At 34.9% G+C, this 22,600-nt stretch overlaps 1 protein-coding gene across 13 annotated transcripts in view; it reads left to right on the top strand.

Moving 5' to 3' along the window:
• Positions 1-22,600, top strand: part of PPFIBP2 (PPFIA binding protein 2) — a 108,141-nt gene that overhangs the window by 22,800 nt on the left and 62,741 nt on the right. For 12 of the 13 annotated variants that reach the window (XR_004409114.2, XM_033006777.2, XM_042784747.1 and 9 more), the window contains one exon: positions 12,080-12,294. Coding sequence is in view for 12 of the 13 variants with exons in the window: in XM_033006777.2 (XP_032862668.2) it covers positions 12,080-12,294 (215 nt within the window). In the remaining variant the exon portion in view is untranslated. Of the gene's footprint in view, positions 1-5,699; positions 5,908-12,079; positions 12,295-22,600 lie in introns of those variants that run through there. The other variant, XM_033006776.2, reaches the window with a different exon arrangement.

The following is a 22,600-nucleotide window of genomic DNA, read 5'->3' as shown; positions in this document are numbered from 1 at the left end:
AGAAATAGATAAGACATTTTAAGACAGGTTAAGTGTGTTCTGGTCATTCTCTTCTAGCTAATGTTCCTCTGTGTTCCAGAACTAGTTCTTGAATATTCTGGTGTGACTGAAGGACCAAATATATCTGCTGGAGCCTATACTTGGATACAGTTATTATCCCAATTCATCTCAAATTGAAGAACATAGTAATTATTCAAGTTTGAGTCTCTCTAATTCAATCCAGTAAGTTTCTGTATGCAATTTGGGCAGGGACTGGAAAACAGGAATGTTCTCTTGTCCTGTGTGGCAAGAGAACAAATAAGGTAGGAAAATCCTTCAGAAGGGGGACTGGAGAACTGTCATGAAACAAACTGGGACTGAGAGTCTTCTAACTGCAGATTTATATATACCATATTATGCAAATATTGGACAAATTGTCTGTGCAAATGTAACTGCTCTTAGAGTAGACTGGAAACAGAAAAAAAAAAAAAAAAAAACAGCTGTTCAGAGCATGTGCTATTTCAGTTCGCTGATTCCAGATTATGTGGATATCTCTAGGCAGCACTCGATTCAAAGACTAAGGCTAAACTTCATGGCTATTGGAAACTTATGTAGCTGATGAAAAAGATGTTTCCTTTGGAATGAGGCCTGAGTGGATATTAGGAGAACCATACGCTTCTCTTGGCCTCAGAAACCAGTGTTAGGCACAAAATGAGCATTAATAACTATTTTAGAGAAGTGAGAAGTCCAGCGATGTGTAACTTCAGATAATTTTTGAAGTTGGAGTAGATATGGACATATACATATTCAAGATCAGCATTCTCTCTATTCAATGATAAAACAGTCCTGGTTTCTTTTACTAGCTGTAGTTATTATTAAAATATTAGCTTGTGGTCTTGTCCTTTAAGGTAAGAACTAGGCATGCAAATATATCTTAAAAATATTTACAGATTTGCAATCCTACATTTAGCCTTCTCATTTTAAATCATGTCCCTTACTCCAAATGAGCATAGCTCATACATGATTCTGATTAATCCAAATAAAAAAATCTCACTGTAGACTGTACATCTCAGTGCAGTACAAAATGTATTAGTGTTTGAGCGCATGAGGGTAGGATTGTGAAGCAAGATTAACAAATTGAATTTCATTGGGCTTGATCAAATTTGACAGATAGGTCAGTGTTCCCAAGTCTTTTATGCTTCAGTACATCTGTACTGATAACCAACCCTTATAGCTATATAAATTAGGCATGCTAAATGATAAGCCTTATTTGACTAAAATAGCAAAAAGGGCTAATGTGATTGTCAATGGACATGACTTATCCATTAGCTAGAATGACTTGCACTCCAAACAGAGGCTTTCTGTAAAGAAAGCGCCCATATGTCAGATCTGTCTATGCATTCTTTATTTGAGGTGCATGCCTTTGGCACTGTTTCCCTCTGAGGTTTGACCAAGTCATTACTCTCCCTTTTATTCAGCCTCTGCCCATTTATTAAAATGTATTTCTTTATAAGACTATAGATTTTTATTATCTGTTCTTTGCAATATAGCCTAATTAAAATAATTTTTATTTTACTTTATTTTACATCAAACTGCTTGTCTCTGTCAACAATCTGGAAATGCATTGTTTCCCTTTGTGAATAATGACCATAATTGTAAGATCCAAAAACTCCAGTCATAATATTATAGTGTGCTGCGGCTCCAGAGGTTCTTCAAATTCACCAAGTAACAAGTGTAATTATTGAGTTTCCTTTTACCCAGAGGTCCTGCAATTATTGCTTACTGAAAAATAATGAGAAAGTTAAATGTGTTATCACATGGGTGTGTATTAACATCTCAGTATTAGTACTGAAAGATTAAAAAATATAAATCATTTAAAAGTTTGCCAAGAAGTTGTCCAAGTATGGATGTTTAAATTCCCTTCTCTTGAGGTAGCAGAATGCTTGTGTTCAGCTCATTGTTTTGGATGTGTGCTACAAACTCAAGCACTGCCCACACCCTTGCTGAAAAAGGGGACTTTATAAGAAATTGTACTTAAGAGATGACCAAGATTTTAACTCAGGTTTAATATATTTTCCTCATGGGATTTATTTGCCAGAATTTGAAGGATGACCTGTTGGGGGTGGGAAGTGTTTTTTTTTTTCCTTCTTTTTTTCCTTTGTTCTGCCCCATCATAATTTTACAATGAAAACAATAGAGTTCAAGTTCTAGAACTACACTATGTTACTGAATGTGTTAGGTTACTAAATCACCTCTAGTTAAGTGATTAGAATTTGGATTAAAAATGCAGGAGTGGACAAAAATTACTAACACTCTCATTTGAACCTCTTTGGATGAATTTTAGGTTTTGTGAAATAAGGTGTACACGGAGTTCCTACTTAAATAATAGGAAATCAAAATATTTCCTAGGGACCTCATCTTTTAGCCATGAATAGTCATATATTTCATCACAGGATTCATTCCGAATGTAAGGACTAGACTCTCAGCACTTTAACTGAAGAAGATAGACAGCTCTGTTCTGCTTCATAAGAGATTGAAATTGCCCAGATCAGACAGAGGCTACTTAATCCTGTCTTTCATGTTGTGTGTTGGGGAGAGTGGGGGAGTCTTATTTGAAATACGCACTGGGTGACATGCAGCTGATGGGCAGTATGAGCCTCTTGTGATTGTGTAGAATGACTAGAGAATAGCTTCCAATTTTTTCCTTTTCCATTTGTTTACTTCCAGATGGCTTTATGTTTTTATCACTTCTGTCCTATTCAAGGCTCATAGTATTTTCAAACTCAAAATTTAGCTTCTATAGTAAAGTTGTATAACTTTTTATAATTTTAATACAAAGATCTCTGTAGAATTTCATTTTGGTACACTGAACCGACACAGACTATAGTTGAAATAATGATGAGAAAAACAGAATAATTTAAAGAATGAACAATTTCTTTTGCTATAGATCAGAGTAATTGAACTGCAACAGCTGCAGTGGTTTTCTGGTATTTTCTAAATAAATTGTAATTGTGTTAATAGGCTGTGTTTCAGTTATGATTAGTGTATTTCCTTTTTATTTTCTGTTTTTTCAATCAATAAATTAGGCTTTTTTTCTGAGGAAAAGAAATAATATATCTATAGGACTTGTTTATGTTATTACTGCTATGCATTATTTCAGATGAACATTTGTGAAGTTGTACTACACAAGATACTATAGTGGGGTTTTGAAACTGTTAGAACATACTTATGCATAGATCTTCTAGCAATAGGTATATGAAAATGGAAATTAAATAATAAACTACTGGAAATCAGGTCTTTGATAGAGAAACATATAACTTCCTGTCATAACAGTTCCAGAAAATTATGTATCAAGAATATTGTGAGGGAAAGAAAAATATAAAAATGGTGACCTTTAACCATCCTGGATATTAAAGGGGAAAATATAAAAAACGTAACACAAATATTTAGGGTTTATAGTTTGTAGTTCAACATTTGTCTTTATTTTATAACACTTCTTACAGCTTGTTAGGTGCTGACATTTAGCTTCAGATACTCTGCTTTGGAAAAGCCAATTAGTTAACTCCTTAGATGTTGTCAACAATAACAGATTTACAACAATTTTAAATCTTTTAAAACTTTAAAAATAGAGCAATTCATTGTCTTTCTATTTATTTAATTAATAATTTTTCACATCAGCTATCTGTGGTCTGTCTTTTAGGTTTGTTTACAAAATCTAAGACATAGCATCACAAACCGTGTGCACACTTGAATAACTGTTACAGCCATTTGATACTATATTTTGTAGGGGCTTTACACATGCTGTAGCCTTCAGGTTACGACCTTGCATAATTGTTCAGGTGCAGTTTTGATCTGTGTTCTAAAAGCACGTGAAAATCATGTCAACTTGCACGTTGATTGTGCATGTGCAACACTGTCTACTCATTCCTTACCCAGGGTTGCCAGAGCAACCTGACGTTTGGAATTTCCTCAATTTTGAGTGCTTATCCTTGCAAGAGGTCATTATAGCTATCTGGGCTACTGTCCCAAAACATGCTTCCAATAATCTTGCTATCTAAGCATATTTTCTCATGGACAGTGGGGGTCAGAGCAGGAGACAGAGAGTGAAGACTATGAATCTAGTTTGTAGTACTGATGGATTCCCTCAGTACTACAGAATCTTATGGAGCGAAAAGCATTAAGTTCTTGTTTCCTATAAAAGTTTAATCATCTTTGACAAAAATAGATCTATAAAATTGTTTTGTATAAGACAAAATTGTCCTTTGAAGGCCCAGGTCAAACAGTGATCTACTGATCAAGTTGATCTTCAACTTCCCTTGCATGTGTTCCTACCTTTCAATCAAAGCAACAAAATTAGGTGTTTTCTTGAAAATGAGAGTTAAAGCTAATTCAAAATGTAGAAATCTGTGCAATTGAAAAATGCAAATTTAAATTCCTTATCTCTGACTACAGATAAACAGTTCTGTCAGTATAAAAAACCCAAAAATACAGTCATGACCTATACACCTACATCAACTTACCAAAAATACAGTACTGCATTGTGTTTATGCAAAACAAAATCCATACATCATAGGTATTTGTATTAAGTTTTGTAAAAGGATGGAAAAGAAACAGAAACGTAAATAGCTGCAGATACAATGTGTAGCAAAGAAAGGCAGTTAAACCATGATGACTGTAACCCCACAGGATTGAAAATCTAAGACACAAAGGTTCTTTTGTGGTTTATATGATGTGATCTGTTTTTCAGTACAAGTCAACAGGCTAGTGAACAGATTCCCAAGATTTAAATTAAAACAGGTTTTACCAGACATGAAAATTCTTTAAATTCAAAATCGTAGCTTATCAACTTCCTACTTTAAGGCAATGAAATTGATTTGAAAGAGTCTTTTTAAAAATTGTAATAGTGTAACTTTTATAAAACAAGATACTTTTATTTCCTCACAAACTGATTGCTCTTATTTTCCCTGTGGTTTCAGAGATTCATTTTTTTTCATGAAACAGTATTCATGTTACCAGTAGCTTACTACTGCTTACTACGAACAGTTATGGATTTTATACTTAAAAGATATGTTGGTTGTCTCATAACATTGTTTTAATTAGAATGCTGGTTTCACTGGCCCAAAATACTCTTTTGTGTGTGTGTATAAATTAAAAAAAAAAAAAAAAAAATGGTAGAAGTATGTAAGCTTCTTTGTCTTTAATAAAATGTGTTGATCCTGTTTTTCCTGTGCAATGGAGGCTCAGCCTCAAATCTCCATCATAGCTGTATAATCCATCTTCCTGGCTTGTTAGCTTGTGTTTCTGGATAGGAGAGATCTTTTTGTTGTAGTTGTGTGTAGAGTACCTAATGTGCTGCACATCACAGCTTTAGAGTCTGTAAGCATGTAAAAGGAAAAAGGTTGAGTTATTACATAGATAATTTGCATAAGAAATTATAGTCAGTTCTTGAAAATTGTCTTAAGCATTCCACGTGTGGTTGTACGTAAAGTTCAGTTGAAAATCATCTGAGTTGCATGAAACTTGCATCTGAATGTGGTCATTAATGTTTCTAGGCTTGGAAATTTTTTCCTAGGGCTTCCTGTTAATCCACCTTAACAGTTACTGTTCCCTGTAGTTAAAGATCTGTAAGCAGAGATTTGAGAAGTTATTATGAGCTATGATTCAAAACACACCATTCGTGATGTATTTTGCATTACAGTATTAGAAGAAAGGATTGTGTGAGCTACCTCTTCACTCCTTTAACAGAAGGCTTAAGAACAAGGAGGCTGAATTATGTCCCATCCAGACCTTACTACTAGTTTACATAAATTCATGTTTTCAAGGCTATCTTCATGAGAGACTTGTGCTTCAAAGAAAATTACGTTTTGTAATCTTGAAGGACAGAGGAAGAACTTGGACATCCTATATGCTCATTGAGTAAAAACTCAGGTAAAAAAAAAAAGTATATTTCTCTAGCAGTGTAATGATTGACTGAAAGGCCAGAGAAAAAAACGTATGTTTATAATTTTATTCTAACCACCCTTGGTCAGTTATCAAAACTGTTATCCTTGAGTATTTCAGCTTTATAGAAAGTCATCCCTACCCCAGGGTAGAAATAGCCTTTAAGTTTTGTTGTGGGGCTTTTGTTGTTTTTTGCTGTTTTCTGGACTGAAGGAGTCAGTAGTTTTAGGAAAATCTCTTTCTTAACTACTGATGGTGGAGTTGTATATTACCTGGAATTTTTTTTCTAAAACTCAGCTAGTTTTAGAGAAAAAACATTGAGAAAATTAAGGATGAATACAGGGGATCAGAAGTTAAGATGCAAGGAAAAGTGAGAGATTCAAAATGGTATCTGCTGCTAAGTGTGGTGAAAGTTGAGTAACGGATGACTGTATACAATGTAAGATGAGGAGAGTTGATTTTCAAACTTGCAAGGCTTTCTGCTTCTTTCTTTACTTCTGCTTAATAGCTTATTTTTGCACGCCACCAGTAGTGTTGTTTTCTGAATAGGTTACATATTTGCCCAAAAGGAGCATTTCTTTGAAGCCGTTCAGCTAATTGCAAGGAACTTTGGACTAAAAATATGCTTGCATGGTCAGAGTGTAGGAAATGTGTAACTTAAAAGTTTTTTTTCATTTTTTTATTACTTTTGTTATTCTTTCTACTATACACATGCTGTGCAGCAACGTTTAACCTCCTTCATCCACTGTCTATATGTGGAATTCAGAACTGAGCTGCTTGGAATGTCTTGGTTCCCATACTTTTTTTCCCCGTTCTTTCTTTCCTACTCCTCTAAGGTGGACATTTATGATGATTAATTGTGTTCAAGTAGTACACTAGGAAACCATGGTGTTGAGTATTATGTAAACATAATGACAAAAAGATTCCCCTGTGTCCTGTTCACCCCTGGCAAGATATGAGACACAGAAAGACTGTGACTTGCTCAAGGCTATACAAAATTAGTCTTTTTAAGAGTTCAAAACTGCACTCATTTTTTCTGAGTATCTAGAAGATTCTTGTGCTTCAACCACATTCTTCCCCACTCCAACTATCTATAATAAAGCTACACACAAATTAATTGCTGTTAATGGTAGAGTGTAGTGGTAGCATATAGAGTTCTGTTTGCACTGTGGCATCTATGGTTTTGCATCAAACTTCAAGGAGATCCAAATTCTTACTGTCTGGTGCTAAAACTTAATGTGCTTTACAGCATGATGTAAAGGTTTAAACTAATGCAAAGAAATATAATTACTTACTCCTACACACTTTGTTTTTCAGGGTGTGTTTTCGTCTTCCTGGTGAACAATATATATCCTACTTAATATGAAACTACATGGAAAGCAAATAAGAGAAGCAAGCCTGTGATTCATTTGAATTTATGCAGTAAAACAGGAAGCTTTCTGAATTAAAATGCTGAGTTGAACTCTGCATTTCTGCATTTTTTTTACCTAGTATAAAATACATTAGTTGTTACGTTCAGAAGAATTCTTGATTTTCTATTTCAGTCAGGAGAATAAAAGGTACTACAATAGCAACCCATGGCAATCCAGTTTAGAAATAATTTCACAAAGGAGGATCGTATGTGTGTATTTCATGGGAAGGTGTGGAGGGTCATGTTTCTTAGGGGTGCATTGAGATCTGTGGGTAGCTCCTGTTCCAGACAAGGAGAGTTACTCATGGGAGGGCTTTGGAACTTTTGTTGAGTATTCTGGCCCCTATACAGCAAAACAAAGCATTTTTAAGTCTTTGCTTAATATTTGTGATCCCAGTGACTTGAAAGTGGTGGAATTTTGATTGCTGAAAGCCAGAATCTTTAGCACATCTCAGAATTATGCCCTACATTATTGGAATGATAAGGGTGCAGATATGGTTTAGGCTTTTGTTTGTTTGTCTTTCTGATGGTATGAGACAAGGGTACATTCTTCTCTCACCAGCTCCTGCTTTTTGAAGTCTAAATAAAAATCTTGAATTGTACTGATATATATATATTTATTTTAATAATTTCTTTCATGGATAATAAGCTCAGTTGAAAGATTTAAAAATATGAATGAAATCAAGCCTTTCAATCTCTACTTTCTTTGTTTAGCTTGAGTTGGTATTAATCAAAGAGAAGTTTTTCCTTTCAAGGTTTAATTGAACTAGTGCATATAAGAATTTACAGACAGGTCACTCATAAGATCATTACATCTTTATTCATGTAAGCAAAAAAATACTGTGCTGTCTGTTTACTATTATTAGCTAAGAAAATTTTGAAGTATCTTTACTGTCTTCTGCAGTTTAAAATTATGTACTATTTATGCTCAAAATTAATTCCCTGTTATAAGTATGGGGTAAGTCAGAAGATCCACCAACTTTTGTGTGTTGTTATATAATTCAAGGAACATGAGTTTGCATAAGGATGTCTTTGACAATTTTCATTTGTTACATCTCATTTTGTTAGCAATGCATAGAAACATATTTCCTTCTTCTGGCTTCTTTTTTTATATCTTATTTCATGCAAAATTAAATGGAGGAAAACTTGAGGCAGGAAAGGGAACAGTATGAAAAAAACCTGAAAACTCTTAAATTGACTTAGTCTCAATCACTAGACATCAAGTTGCTGTTCTTTCCCAGTAAAAATGCATTACCACCTTCCAAATGTCCCTACACAGGACAGGACTGTCCTCAAGACACACCTTAAATTACAACTATGAAAACTCAGCCCATGTGCCTTACACATGGAGCCAGTTCTTGAGAGTTCTGAGAAATTATGTCCTTCCCTTGCTGTGTAAAATGTGAGACTTTGAGGATGCTTAGAATTCTGCCAGTCTGAATAGTCAGTTGAAGAGCTTGGGTTAACTGAAGCATGCATATGGAGTATGCCCGGTCTCAGGAAATCACATAACATATAATTCCTGGCTGGCCCTGCCTGTGCTAAAGCACTTAAGAATTTTTACCTATATAGAACTGAGTTTCTTAAGGGTGACACTTCTTCCACTTGCCAAGATTAAAGAGTGTGCGGATATGAGTTTTTTCCTAGTGTTTTGGTAGAGGCAAATCAAATAAAGGAATGCCAAAATGTGTGAATTCCACTGTCATTGAATTTTCCTACAGGATTTAAAATTATTTTCTGTAGAAGGTAGCTGTTACCAGTAATATTGTAGACATGGTAATCTAAGGATGGAGGCAATATGTGATATGTAGGGAGACATTTAGACTGGTGAGGGAAGATGTCATCAATACTGTCCTCAAGAAAGTTACAGTAGTATGTATAGTATGTCTGTGTATTTGTCTATATAAACTAACTACCTAGTATAATTAGCTGAACTCCTGAACAATTGTTTAAAATCTGTATTTAGCTTAAAGATTTTGGGGTTTATTTTACACCTGAAGTATTGGTTTGGGGCCTGAAAGTGTGTGTGGTTTGATTTGGATTGTGTGGATTTTTTTTGTTTGTTTATTTATTTATTTCTTGTCTGTATATAAGAAGTATTCACATAAATAACATTAGGAATGCTATAGCAGAATGCTTCATTAGGTTTTTCACATTCCATACCTATTTTAAATTATTTAATTGAAGGAGTAGCTACCAAACATTATGAAATAACTTTGGATGCTGTCTGCTTTTCTGGTGTGAAAAGTACTTGCTAAGCAAAAAGAGAAAAAATTAGCACAGAATTTTCCAAAAGAAAGAGTGAAAAAGTTAGTTTAAAATCCTAATGTCACAATAACCAAGAAAGCCACATCTTTTAAGATGGCATCAATGCTACCTAAGAAGACAATGTCAGATTTCAGTTTGTTTGTGTATCGCTTTTGGAAAGTAAGAAGTGAGCCAGTCTGACTGAATTAAAAGATTAAAGAGGTTATATGATCCAAATGACTCTTACACAATTTGGAAATTGCTATTTTTAGTTGCTAGAGTTTAATATTAATCTGCATTAGGAAGTACATAAACAGAAATAACTAGGGTGTCATAAGTAGCTGAGAATATAGAAATAAACAAGAAAATATCTTCTAGTGGTTAGAATGCTCAAATCCAGCAAAACAGTTAGTTGATCCTCTCCTCAAAAGGAAATAATTCCAGAAGACAAGGTTGATTTGCGAGGTGAAGTTGTTTTGTGTAGCAGTCTGTAGCACAGGATATTGAAGAAACTTTATCTTGGACATGGTCTTAGCCAGAAATTAAGATGAGATCTCACACTTGAAGTTTTAAAATAAACTCATAAGCAGTGGAAGTCAACAGGACCAAACAGGGAGTTATTCTGAGTTTGAAAAAGAGATTAAGACTACATTAAATGCTCCAGTAGCAAAAATAAGAGTGTTGCTTTAAGAAAAAACAAAACAAAACAAAACCACCCAAACATAAAATCCCTACTACTGAGCCTTGCAAAACTTTAGAAATTTCTAGGGATGGTTTTACATTGTTTAAAACAGTCAAACAACAAACCACATCCATTGTACAGTAGAATTCAAACCACACAATTTTTTGCAAAGATAATTGATCTGACAGAATTCTTTGTGTCATTAAAGCAGTGGTTGAAGAAAACCTGATTATTTTCCAAAAAGCTCTGAGCAAAGTTAAGCATTCACTAAATGAGAGACAAAATACTGTCTTGGGTGAAAAACTGACTGAGATGGGAAACAATATTAGGATTAAAGCATCAGTTAGCATTTTGGTTAAAAGCTACTGTAGGTGCAGAAGATATTTCAGTGTACAAGGACTTAAGAGTGTCAGTGTATTCATCAATTGTATATCAGACTATATGTAAAATGAACCATTGGGTTCATTTTGTAATAAATACACAGTTTGCAATGTCAGAATCATGATGGATAAATAACCATAGTAGGCAAACTAACATTAATTAATGCAAAGTAGTTTACATTCAAGAAGAAAAATTGAATTACTAATATATCTGGGTTTCAAATTACATACATCTGCTCAGGAAAAAAATATTAGCAAATAATTTTCAAAGGCCCAGTGAGGATTACTGTTCCTTTCATAACTAAGGTGCAAATGACATCAAACACAGGAGTAAAATGAAGGATAGTATGGAGATTATTATAATCCCCTTGTGTAGATCAATGATACAGTCTTCTAGGGAATACTATGTTATGTGGATCCAACATACACTTGTCAGGTATGTTGCAAAATGAAAGGATTGAGAGAAGTATAACACAAATGATCAAAAGCCTAAAAAAAAAAATCTCCCATGAAGTCAAATAAAGGGGGAAAATGTGATTGCTTATGCCAGAGAGAACAGGAATGAAGACATAACATGAGTATAATCTATTATGTACATGAGGCAATGAATTGCAAATTAAAACCATAAAATGTAGAGCAAATAGAAGTTTTTCCATCTGACTAGTTCTTAGACAAACAAAAAGATATTTAAATGAAATCAAGGTCTGAAATTCAGGACTGAGAAAAGCTAGCTCATTTTAGTGTGCATCTCATTGAAACACAGGGTATTAAGACAAAAAAGATTTGGAGATATTCGAATTTGTATTATTTCTAATTCTTTCATCAAGTGAGATATGTTTGTTGCTGTGTTTATTGTTCTTGAGAAAATAATATTGGTGCTGGAGGGCTGGCAGGAGGGAGGTGTAATTTAAAGAGTGAACAAAGTTTCATTAGCCATTTTTATTGCTAACTTTTGGGGTTTTGTTCTCTGTGGGAGTGTTTTAAACTTGTTCAGGGTCACATAGTTTTCTAGTTTTGGTAACACGATCTATCTTCATTTAAGTTTCTTGTCAAAGGACTGCATCAATCTTTCTTACATTGCTTAACACTGCTCTGTGTGGGGACTTCCAACTATGTAGCTGAGAAGTTAGTGACATCTCATGGTAACCATGGAAAATTACAAGTGATTTGTGGTAAGGTTTTGGCATTTATAATTTAACAGACATTACAAGTGTTTTCTGGGTCAAAATTGTTTAATGTACTTTTACATACCTCTTATATTTAATTCTCCAGTGTTCATTATTTATCTAGAGACTAACCCAGGTGTTTGTAAGCCCGAAATACTGATACTTGTCAGTTAGCATCTGAAGTTCAAATGTTGCAGTGTGTAGTATCTATATATTTGTCACTTACAAAACAATTATATAACATTATTGTCTCTCCTGGTTTTATTTGTTTTAGGTACAAAGTCAGCTACAGAGTATGCTAATGGTGGTTATGATATTGTGTCACCTGCTCCATCAGTATACTTGGGCACATTTCAAATTTTGCATCTGCTGGAAGATCTAAAGATGGCACTGGAAATGCTAGAGGATCCTCAAGAGAAAGAAGCATTGCGAAATCAAATTCCAGGAGCCACAGCACTGTGTATACGAGAGTGGCTTGGAGAGAATCTGGTGAGTAGTTATTTATAGCTTTTCCATTTTGTTTGAAAATAGCATTGGTTCAAGTATTTTGATACTGCAATTATTTTTATAATAGCTGAAATCTGCATACTTAGAGAACTGCAGGAGATGGTGAATAATCATAGAAAGCTGAGGATATTACCACTTCATGTGCTGATTACTAAAGCAATGCAGATATTGGAGTATAAAAAGTTGGTAAAAGACCTTATTTTTGTCCTTGATGAGATAAAAGATAATAAAAATTAACTAGGAAAAAAGTTACCTTTTCTGTGTTTGTTTCTGTTTTTTTTGTTTGGTTTATCTTGGTTGGTCCTTTGCTAGAGATAACAAACACATTTATAACGAGTTATAAAACTTCTCATTTTTAAACCGCCAACTTGGAATATGGTGGTATTGTCTGCTGAAGGGACAAAATCTAATTGGATGATTCTCCTATCCTTTTCCTCTCTACATTTCCTTTGCCTTAGCTATCAGTATTATCAATCTCCAAAGTGTCTTGTACACCAGGCAGTGGTGGTAAATGCATGAAAGCTCTGGTTTCTGTATGTGAGACTTTCATATTGGGATAGATGGGGAATTGAGGCTTACAGGTGAGGAGCAGATCTTCAGATAGATGTTAAAAAAAAAAAAAAAAAAAAAAGAGATCCATTGGATGTAAAGGAAGAGAAACAGCAAATGCTGCCAGAACATTCCCCTTCACCAAGCCTGTCACTGCAAGTGCATGGTGGCTTCATAATGTGTAAAAGCTACCTATGACTTTCTCAACTTCAGAAAAGTTTTCTAGATTAATGGGGTTTCTTCTGGCTTTGTCAATGCATGCTACATCTATGTAATTGTGTCTGTAGCTTCTGGTTCAGCGTTTATCATCTGCTATAGCTGCCTTGTGCCTCTTGTAACCTAATGTTTTTGGAAAGGTAGCTGCTTTTGTTTGAACTTGTCAACTGCTGCTTTGTTGGCATTCTCCACAAAGTGCAGGTTTAAGGCTGGAAAGTCCTGTTTGGGACTGTATGAGAGAAAGGAATGACAATTTGGTACCAGTTTTGAAAGCAAAAGGTGGAGGCAATGTTTAATTTGGATTTACATTATTAGATTTTGAGTCCATAACCTCATGCCAGCTCTTACTGAATTCCTGCCCTAGCAGAAATTTTAATGCTTTTTTAAATCTTCACAATAGCTAAAAGATATTTGTAATGCATACAAGACAGATTTTCAGAGTTGTTCACAGTAAAGTTTGCCCTGAACCACCAAGTTGAAGAATCTGAATTTGGTGGTCTGGCTTTTGTCCCCTCTGTTGCAGAAAAATTAACTAAGCTAGTTTTGACTCCTATTAATCTATATATGTTTATCTCTTCTCTTTTATGGGAAACCAGCCAAAACAGAAGACACAGTTCTCTCTTAAAGTTGCAGTTTACTGATATCTTAAAAGCCTTACCTAGTACATCAACAGTAGGATTCATTTGATAAAGCAATTGGGCAGTCTGGATTCAGAACCAACAGAACAGGGAAACTGGTGGTATAGAGTATATCTAGAGCAGTACATTGAGATCACTGGTTTAAAAATATTTTTCACTGTTCTGTATTGACATATTCTGCACTTGTAAAGACATGGACAGGGAGAGTGGTGCATAGTTGCGGTGATTTATTTGAAAATGGATAGTAATTATGTATTTTTAGACCTTTTTTATATTTTTAAAAAATGCAAATAATTTGTAAGCATGCACACAACTTTCATGGACTTCAGATTTGGAAGAGCTTTTTCCACTGACAAGAAGCAGTTTCACTTGTAAATTGAGAATAAATCTGATAAAATTCAGGTCAGTTCAGTTAAATGGAATATGTATTTCATAGTTATGTCCCATACCAAAAATCCCTTAATTCCAGCCCTGAGCTGTGAAGTATGATGCTTGATATGTGAAAGAGGATAGTCAAGCTAGTAACATATAAAGAATGAGAACTCTGTATCTCAGTGAATCCATTCACATTGGAAGCCTCAAATTTTGGTAATCATTAGTGTGTGAAATGTTAGTGTCTCATAAAAAAAACCTCAGCTCAGTTCCATGGTTCAAACACATCAAGATTGAAGCTGTTTGCTGATTTATTAAAGACATAATTAACTAGAAATCAGTGAACTGTATATCTAGGATCAAAACCAGCAATACAACAGATAATCCAGAATACTAGATGCTTAAGAAATGTTAAGGAACACCTACAAGTTTCTAAATGCAGCTCTGTAACTAATTTCAAAAAGTTAAAATCACACAGACATGCACACATACACATTCACAGTTCCATGCGCACATTTTCTCTCTCATAGCTGGTGTCGGTTACAAGTATGAACAGCCTCTTCTGTGGATGTGGGTTCCCCTATGCACACATATCTCTTAATGGACATGCGGGTGCTTTAGCTTTTGTGTGTACCTGTGGAGCTCCCTATGGCCTGCTGACCCCTGCGCTGGTGAGGAAGCACCCCACGAGTTCATACAGACACCCCTGATGTGTGGGTCCCCAACTGTTTTAACTGGTTAACTGTCAGGCAAAACATTATTAAATAGAAAATGCCAGATGCTCTCAAGTGAAATTTGCTACAGAGTGTCTCTTCTAACCATTCCCTTTAAAGTGCAGAGATTTGGAATATATTTCAATAATTGTATTCAACTGAAATGTTACATAAAATGACATTTGATATCAGTATCAGTAATTGAATTGTAACAAACTTTGGAGCGGATGGTGACCTGATGCCATTGAGCTTTTTTTTAGAGCTATTATAGGTCGGATTGGAGGGGGGATTTTCTTCTGTGGGTGATTAATTCCATATCTGTTTATTCTGGGGGTCCGTGCACCTTCCTTTGAAGCTGGAGGGCTGCTCTAGCATGTACTGAATAAGCACCTGATCTTAGATAGTACAACTGCTTTGTTTCTAATGTTATATAGGAATAGGTGAGGTCAAAAATATTCCCAGCTTAGTTTCTAATGTATTTCTAGTCAGGATAAAGATACAAAAAATAATCTGACATTTATTTTAAAAGCAGATAAGCGTGCTCTTTCAAGAAAAGACTAGGTATTATTTTATGATTCTTCTTCACTTAAATGCATGCTTGAAAATTGTATTAAAAATCATTGCAGCTGCTGTCCTTAATCAAGAATATAAACAATGTGCCTTATGGAAATAATTTGGATTTGTGTTTTGCTACTGCCCTACATCGGCTTTTATGGGAAACCACAAAAGGGCAGGCAGGAAGACAGCTCAAGACTAGTTCCTGCTGGATAGTATCAAACAAGAGCATTTAACAGACAGCATTTTGGTTTAAGCAGAAGTATATAATAGAAGTCCCAATTATTTTCTTGTGTGCTCCTTCTGCATTAGCAATGATCATAACCTCATGCAGCCCTGAAAGCTCTCTGAGGCAGAGTATGGCTATCCTTGCTAGTTCTGTTTGTGCCACACAACAGTACATGGGATTGCAGGTTAGAGGACAGAAAGTGACTGAACCTTCTTTGTATTGTTTGTATATATTGGAGTGTCATCTAGAAACTAGAGCTCAGTTGTCCCAGAATGGGAAAAACAACTTCTGCAGAAAATTGCCCCTTGGTCTTATAATTCAAATAGCTTTGCAGCTTTGATAATTGCCACTTAGTGTGCTGAACTACATCTAGTATTTAGATAAATAAGACAGTGGAGTTTAGCCTTTTAGTCAGTTTTGAGGCACATTGGCTTATTACTGATCAGTCAGGAAGCTTCTATGATGATTATAGATACTATATCTGATCTCACTAGTCTTACCTTCCTTCAATTCCAACTGTGGAATTTCAGACATGAAATATCACCAAGTTGTCTTTTGTGGTTTGATTTTTTTTTTTATTATTTTTTTTTTTCCCTCCGAACAATTGTAACTTATGTTCGTTGGTCTGTCTGCTATAGGTGTTAATACCAAAGATGTGGGAAAATTTAGATATGTCTGGAGCATGAAAATTTGAGACATCATATTTCATACCTGATACTACATTGCTTACTTACTCTTTTGAAAGCATCTGCTTTCTTTTTTTTTTTTTTTATGAAACCATTGGTGGTGTATTTTGTGCTTATCCTCTACAATCTTCTAAGAAAAAGGCACACCATTTGTGGAACTAAAGGTGTGCTTTTTGAAAAGGCTTCTTTCTGCCTTTCTGTGGTCTGGGATCTGAGAACGTATGAGGTTCTTGAGTTTACAGTGTAACTGGGCACAGTAACTGCTGTCACTGTTTTGAGACAGATGAAATATGTTTGACAAAGTTAAGGCTGAATTTAGAATGATTGTTACTATGTATCCTAGAATGAGGATTTAATAGTTGCTGTAGCTCCACAAATCTTGTGACAAAGCTAAAATGGCATGAAGCATCATTAATTATAGACTTTTAACTACTTGAGAACTGTATAAAATTTTTTGCCTCAAAGGGAACATCTGGAGTGTTTTACATGCTTTATAATTGTAAATTTTTGTTCTGTTTTTAATGCCAAATAGATGTGAGGATTATCACATAGAGTTTGTATAAAACAATTTTGTGTATAGCTTCAATGCCTCTTCTTAAATATTTTAGTATTGCTAGTGACCACATGACATATCACAAAGCAGGCAGTAATCTCAGCATTAAAAATTAACTGCTGCACTAACAACTACCTGTGTTTGACTCAGTGAGCTATGAGATAATGTATTTAGTTACAGTTTCATTTCATAACTCTAAATGAACTTCTACACTTTTTTTTTTGTTTTGTTTTGTTTTTCTATTCATCTTTATGGAACCCTTTTCTAAGTAAAGAAGAACCCTAGTGTTCTTACAGTGGTCCTAAAATGATTCTAAGCATGAGTGAAAGCCTCATTTCCAGGATCACAAAACATGATCTTCCTTCCAGTGGAATATTTACATTTAAAGCAAGCCACTTCACCATGTAGCTCTATATACTGACCCTTAAAATGCTGATTCTTGAAAACTCATTTGTATTTTCCTGATATTTTTTTCTCAGAAGCCTAATTCTGAAAATCTTTTGTCTCATTTCATGCATTGTGTTTTTGTAGTGGTAAAACCAGACTCTTTATCAGAAATAGGATAAATTTCTTAGAGTTGTGATTGTCATTTGGTCATGATTAATGTTCAGAAGAGATTGTTTCCACTGTGTGTTAAAATCAAGGAATTTGTTTTCCCCAGTGTCTTCACAGGGACTGTAAAACAGTAAACAGTTCAGAATTCTGACTTGGTGGAGTTTGTGAAGTTCTGAAATTACTTCAAAGTTTTATTTTAAGCATATGTTAAAGTGGTCTGCTGAAACATAATTGCTGGTCTCTTTATTTCACTTTGGTCTAAGATTCATTTTAGTTATCTGTCCAGAACAGAGGCATAAAATGACTGCAAGGCAGGGCACTTAAATATGCTTGAAAATGTGCTTTGATGAAAATATCAACAGAATTTTTCAGCAACAGCTGGGTGGGAAGAGAATATATTCTGAGCAATGTCTGTTAAAGCCAGTATATTTATCTATGGGTAGATTGGACCGTGGGACGCAACTGTTGAGAGTCATGATGGAGCTATATATAGCTGAATCTTCCCGTTGCCAAGTGGTATTAACACATGTTAAATTGAAAATGGACCAGTTGAGCCTGCTTGGGACAGTGTAGAAAAGCCGTCATTCCATAAGCATTCGTGTTTATTTTTGCCAACTTGAAACATTAGACGGATATGTATTCTGAGCAGTAGTCGAAAGTTGTATGACCCAGTCCTCCGCTGTGTTCCAGCTCCTTTTCAATGAGTTGATGATGCAAGGAAGCCCTGAACTGGAAGATCTGGTCCTCTCAGAGTTTCCCAAGCATGTTAGAGCAATTCACAGCACACGAGAAACAGCAAAGAAGTGTCCTTCATATGTGCAACTATTTATGAATAGTAGAGAGTTCCTGGGAGCTAGTGGAAAGGGGGTGCATACTTAGCTTGCATGGAATTTTTCTAAACCAGTCCTAATTTTTTTAATGTTCTGTGGTTGCTTTGTCTGGGAGCCAACCCTGTCATCTCTGACCATGACTGCTCACTGTAGTAGCTGTCAGCAGAGGTAGCAAAGTCTTCACGAAGAACTAATAGAAGCTTAAAATAGCTTTGTAAGTGAGTAGGGCTGATTTAGAACTCTTTCTTAAAATGACATGGTGAGACTAGGTTTTGGCATTTTATTTCACCCTAGCAATGATCGGTAATTCTTAACAAAGCCACCTTTTAAACTACAATTACCAGAAGTGATTAAACAGAATTGTGTTATGTCTTTAGGCTTAGAGTACTTATGGAAGAAAGTTGGTATCCCTGCTATAATAGCAGGGCCTGTATTTTTATATGTTAAGTTTTCCAAGATTTCAAGGTAGTCGACTGACATATTATGAAGTTTAGCTGTTGAGGGCAATCCTCACCTACGTGAACTATCCATACCTTGATTCTGTTGGGAAATAGAGGACTACTCTGTAGGAAGCTGTATACAGAAATTACATGTTAGCCTTCAAAAGCATTAATACAATTTATTCAGTTCTATTTATCCAAGACTCTTTCAGCTGTTAGCTTCTGTGCCTTCTTTTGCACTAAGTGGCTGAATATCACATTAGTTCATCTTTCCTTTTCTGTCTAATGTTATGTATGGTGTTCCTTTTTCATTTCATGTTATGATCTGTCACTAGAATTTCCATCTGCATTGATTTTCACTGATTTAAATATGATACATTGTATTAATTTTAACAACTATTAATGTATAAATGTAAGTGCTATAAAGTATCTGCTTTTTTAAGTGTAGCTAGAGGAAGCATCAGAAAATGTTTGCCCTGAAGTAATTAACAGGGGGATTGGTAAGAGAAAATTATTTCATTAAACAATGGTGCTAACATAAGGTATAAAGGTAATCATCATGTAAAGAAGCTAGGGCCAAAATTTTCTTTTTAAAGGTCCTGTATTGATTTGGAGGTATTACTTGAATGTTAGAGGAAGGGCATAATTTTGAAGTATTTCTGTATATAACTTTTATTCAGATTTCACAGAATTTGGGTAGGTTGACCTATCCTATTTGATAAATTTTATCAGTTATGACAAGCATAGCAATAATATAATTCACGACAAAATTATTTAATTCTCTTGGATTATTATGCTAATAACAGTGGTAAACAGACCTGTATTTAGATAAAATGCAACTACATATATTTTCAGGTTTTGTGGTCTTTCAAATATGGAAACAAATTACATTTATTTTAGACATGTTATACAACATGTTGGCATGGTACTCTTCTTCATAAGTAGATAGACATGTGTTTTATTTTCCTGAAATAATTACATGCTTAAGAAAATAAATAAATATTTGTATATTCCTTAACAAAAATAAGGACTTGTAAAGGTTTATCTGCAGCTTATTCTGTTTGGGTTTTTTTCCATCCTGCAATTTAAAAGAGAAAATCTGATATGTATCATACTAAGGAGAGGCAAAATGTTACCTGGTAGTGTCATCGATGTATTTGCAAATATCTGGTAAATATCCTGTTTCAAATGTTTCATATACTGATTTACTAAATATTCAGTAATTTCAGCAGTGCTTTGAAACCTTTCAGATTGAATACGAAACATGAATTATTGTAATGTGTTGTTGGGTATAACGTAAATATATGTCTTCAAATATTTTCTTTACATATCAGTGTACTTTTTTCTTACCTATAGCAACTGGGGGGGAGTGTTCACAACAATTTTGTTGTTCTGTTAAGTAGAAAACATATTTTAGTTTTTATGCAGAAGCATAGTACTCGAGTTTCATACAATCTACATTTTCTTCTAAATAAGTTTTTTGCAAAAAGTTACAGGTCTAGAATCTGGGCTGGAAAAAGTATTTCAGCATATGGCAAGGAATGTAAAAAAAAACTGCCAAGAATGTGCAAATGTCTGTGGATGTGTTAATAAACAGTAACTTCATCTAAGTATTGGTAATACATTCTTTATGCAAGCCAAGGGAAAAGAGCTAGTTATTACTTGAGCAATAACCAGAAAGGACACAGTAGTGCTAGAGATACGTGATACCATGCAGCCTGCAGATGGGAATGACTCCAAAGATGTCAGCACCTGTTTGAAGTATTACCTTCCCCTCCTCCTCCCTCCCCCTAAATATACAATAAGGATGAGGTTTAACCATGCTGGCTTGGAACTAATGGCCATTGAAGTATGATTGTTTCTGAAATACGGATTCTAATCAAAGAATTAAGCTATTAAGATTGAGTGCATTTCATGCTGGGAAAGGATTATTTGTTCATGTATCTACAGAACATTATTTCTAGTTGGTTTCCCAGGGTACTTGTTTTTGTTTGGTTGTTTGTTGTTTGTTTTTTTTTGTTGTTGTTTTTTGTTTTTTTTTTTTTGTTTGTTTTTTTTTTTAAATTATCACAAGTAAAGCAAATGTGCTAATACACAGAATGCAGTTGTTTGTGTTTGGTTTTGGTTTTGTTTTTTTTTTTCCTTTTGTTCCACAAATTTTATCTTTCTCCATCACTGAAGTCAGGTTTAAGACTCTAAGACAAACGGTCTTGCTGGAAATGCTTCATCTGGATTTCTGAAGCCATTCCTCACCATGTAAAAATAGTTTCTTCCTCCATTGTCTTTTGCACAAATAGGCTGAATTTCTTTTTACACAAGTATTCCTGTGCAGGCATATTCCCATATATTCTCTCTGTTTCTTTACTCTGAAGCTCTAACATTTTTCCGCAGCATGAGAATGACAGGTGTGTGAATTGGCATGCTGAGGAAATTTTTCCCTTTTAAAATCTGGTCATAATACCTTTGTTTCCAAAGCAGCCCAAACCCTAGGACTGAGAAGAGCACAGAGTAATGGATATAGGAAAAGCTGAAAGTAAATCTTGGAAATGAGTCAATTTTTGTTGCATGTCCATACTCAGCTGGACTTCACTGATGAGGCTGGGAAGACACATAATTGGTCATTTCAGTACTTGGCCTGAAAGACCAAGTATGTTCTCTTACTGTTTTCAGAGTCTGATGGGTTTTGAAACCAAAACGATCTAAAAGTATTGCTGAAAAGGAAGAGAGGTGCTATGCCCCAGGGACCTGGACCTGATGGAGACTGAAGAAATTCCGCTCTGCTTTCTATTCCCTTGCCCTCTAACCTCACAGGCAGTGCAGTGCAAATACAAGAATGCTTTTGACAGTTTGCATTCATGCTGCTCGGAAAGATCAGAAAACTCTGTTTTAGCAAAAATTTAACTGAATAAAAAGTTAAATTGCTAGAATAACAGTAATAAATACCATTTTATAATATTCATAGGAACTCAGCTGGGTGGGAAAAATAGGCACAGTGGTGGAAAAGCAAATAACGCTGTGCTTCCTCAGCTCCAGTGTTGGTAGGAGAAGAGGGAGTACACCTGACAGCCAGATTGCCCTTCCCTCCACAGCTCACAGAGGATCTGTGGATGTTTTCTTACCTCTTCATAGATCTAGAATGGAGAGACATGAGAAGTGTAACTAATTTTTTCAAGCATTGTTACTTTCGGTTTCAAAGCTGTTACAGCATGTCTGTTTACTATTTGAAACAGATTTAAAATCTTGTTTGAAATATTTGACATACTGACTAATAAAGTAATAGGTTGTTTAGTCAAGTGTTTTTTATGGGTTATGTATCGGCAGACATTCATGTGTCTAGCACCTTTGGTGTTCTGCAAATGAAGTTTTTAGTTCCATCAACAGTGGCGATAGTCAGCAGTTTTCTGTGGAAGTACAGAATTGGCAAAGAAATCCTAATGGGTTTTCATATAGTTGTGGTGTATATGAACTTTGTTAATGTTAAACATTTTAGTGCCCTACATTTCATTTATATTGCTTTAATACACATTGTCATTTATTTTTGGAGACAACACTAGAGAAAATAAACAATTTGGTGGAGGAAGGGAGTAATAGCTAGCTCATTCTCTCTGCTTGGAATAACACTTGAGGGTGGTGGTACTGCAGTGATAGTAGGGAATCTTGGGGGTGTGTGTTTTTTAATTCTCAATTAAACTAGAAGTTAGTGCTCAGTGAAGAACTACAGACAGACATGGATTTCCTAAAAATAAGAAAAAAAAAAATACAGTGGTAACCCGATGAAGCAATCCTTGTATTGCAACATATTTTCCTTATTTTCACACTGCCCAGATAAGCTAACCTGTTTTTCCAGTGAAACGGAAAAAGTATTCTAAGCAAATCTGGGGCAATTGATTTGCATTCAGTCGGTGTCTGAAACTTTTTCAGGCCAAAGCTCAAGCAGGACATAAAGTTCAGC

The sequence above is a fragment of the Tyto alba genome, unplaced genomic scaffold, assembly GCF_018691265.1.
Source record: "Tyto alba isolate M040663 unplaced genomic scaffold, T.alba_DEE_v4.0 Super-Scaffold_8, whole genome shotgun sequence".
Classification (NCBI taxonomy): domain Eukaryota; kingdom Metazoa; phylum Chordata; class Aves; order Strigiformes; family Tytonidae; genus Tyto; species Tyto alba.
The sequence above is the reverse complement of the archived record's forward strand: the minus strand, read 5'-3'. Positions and strand labels throughout refer to the sequence as shown.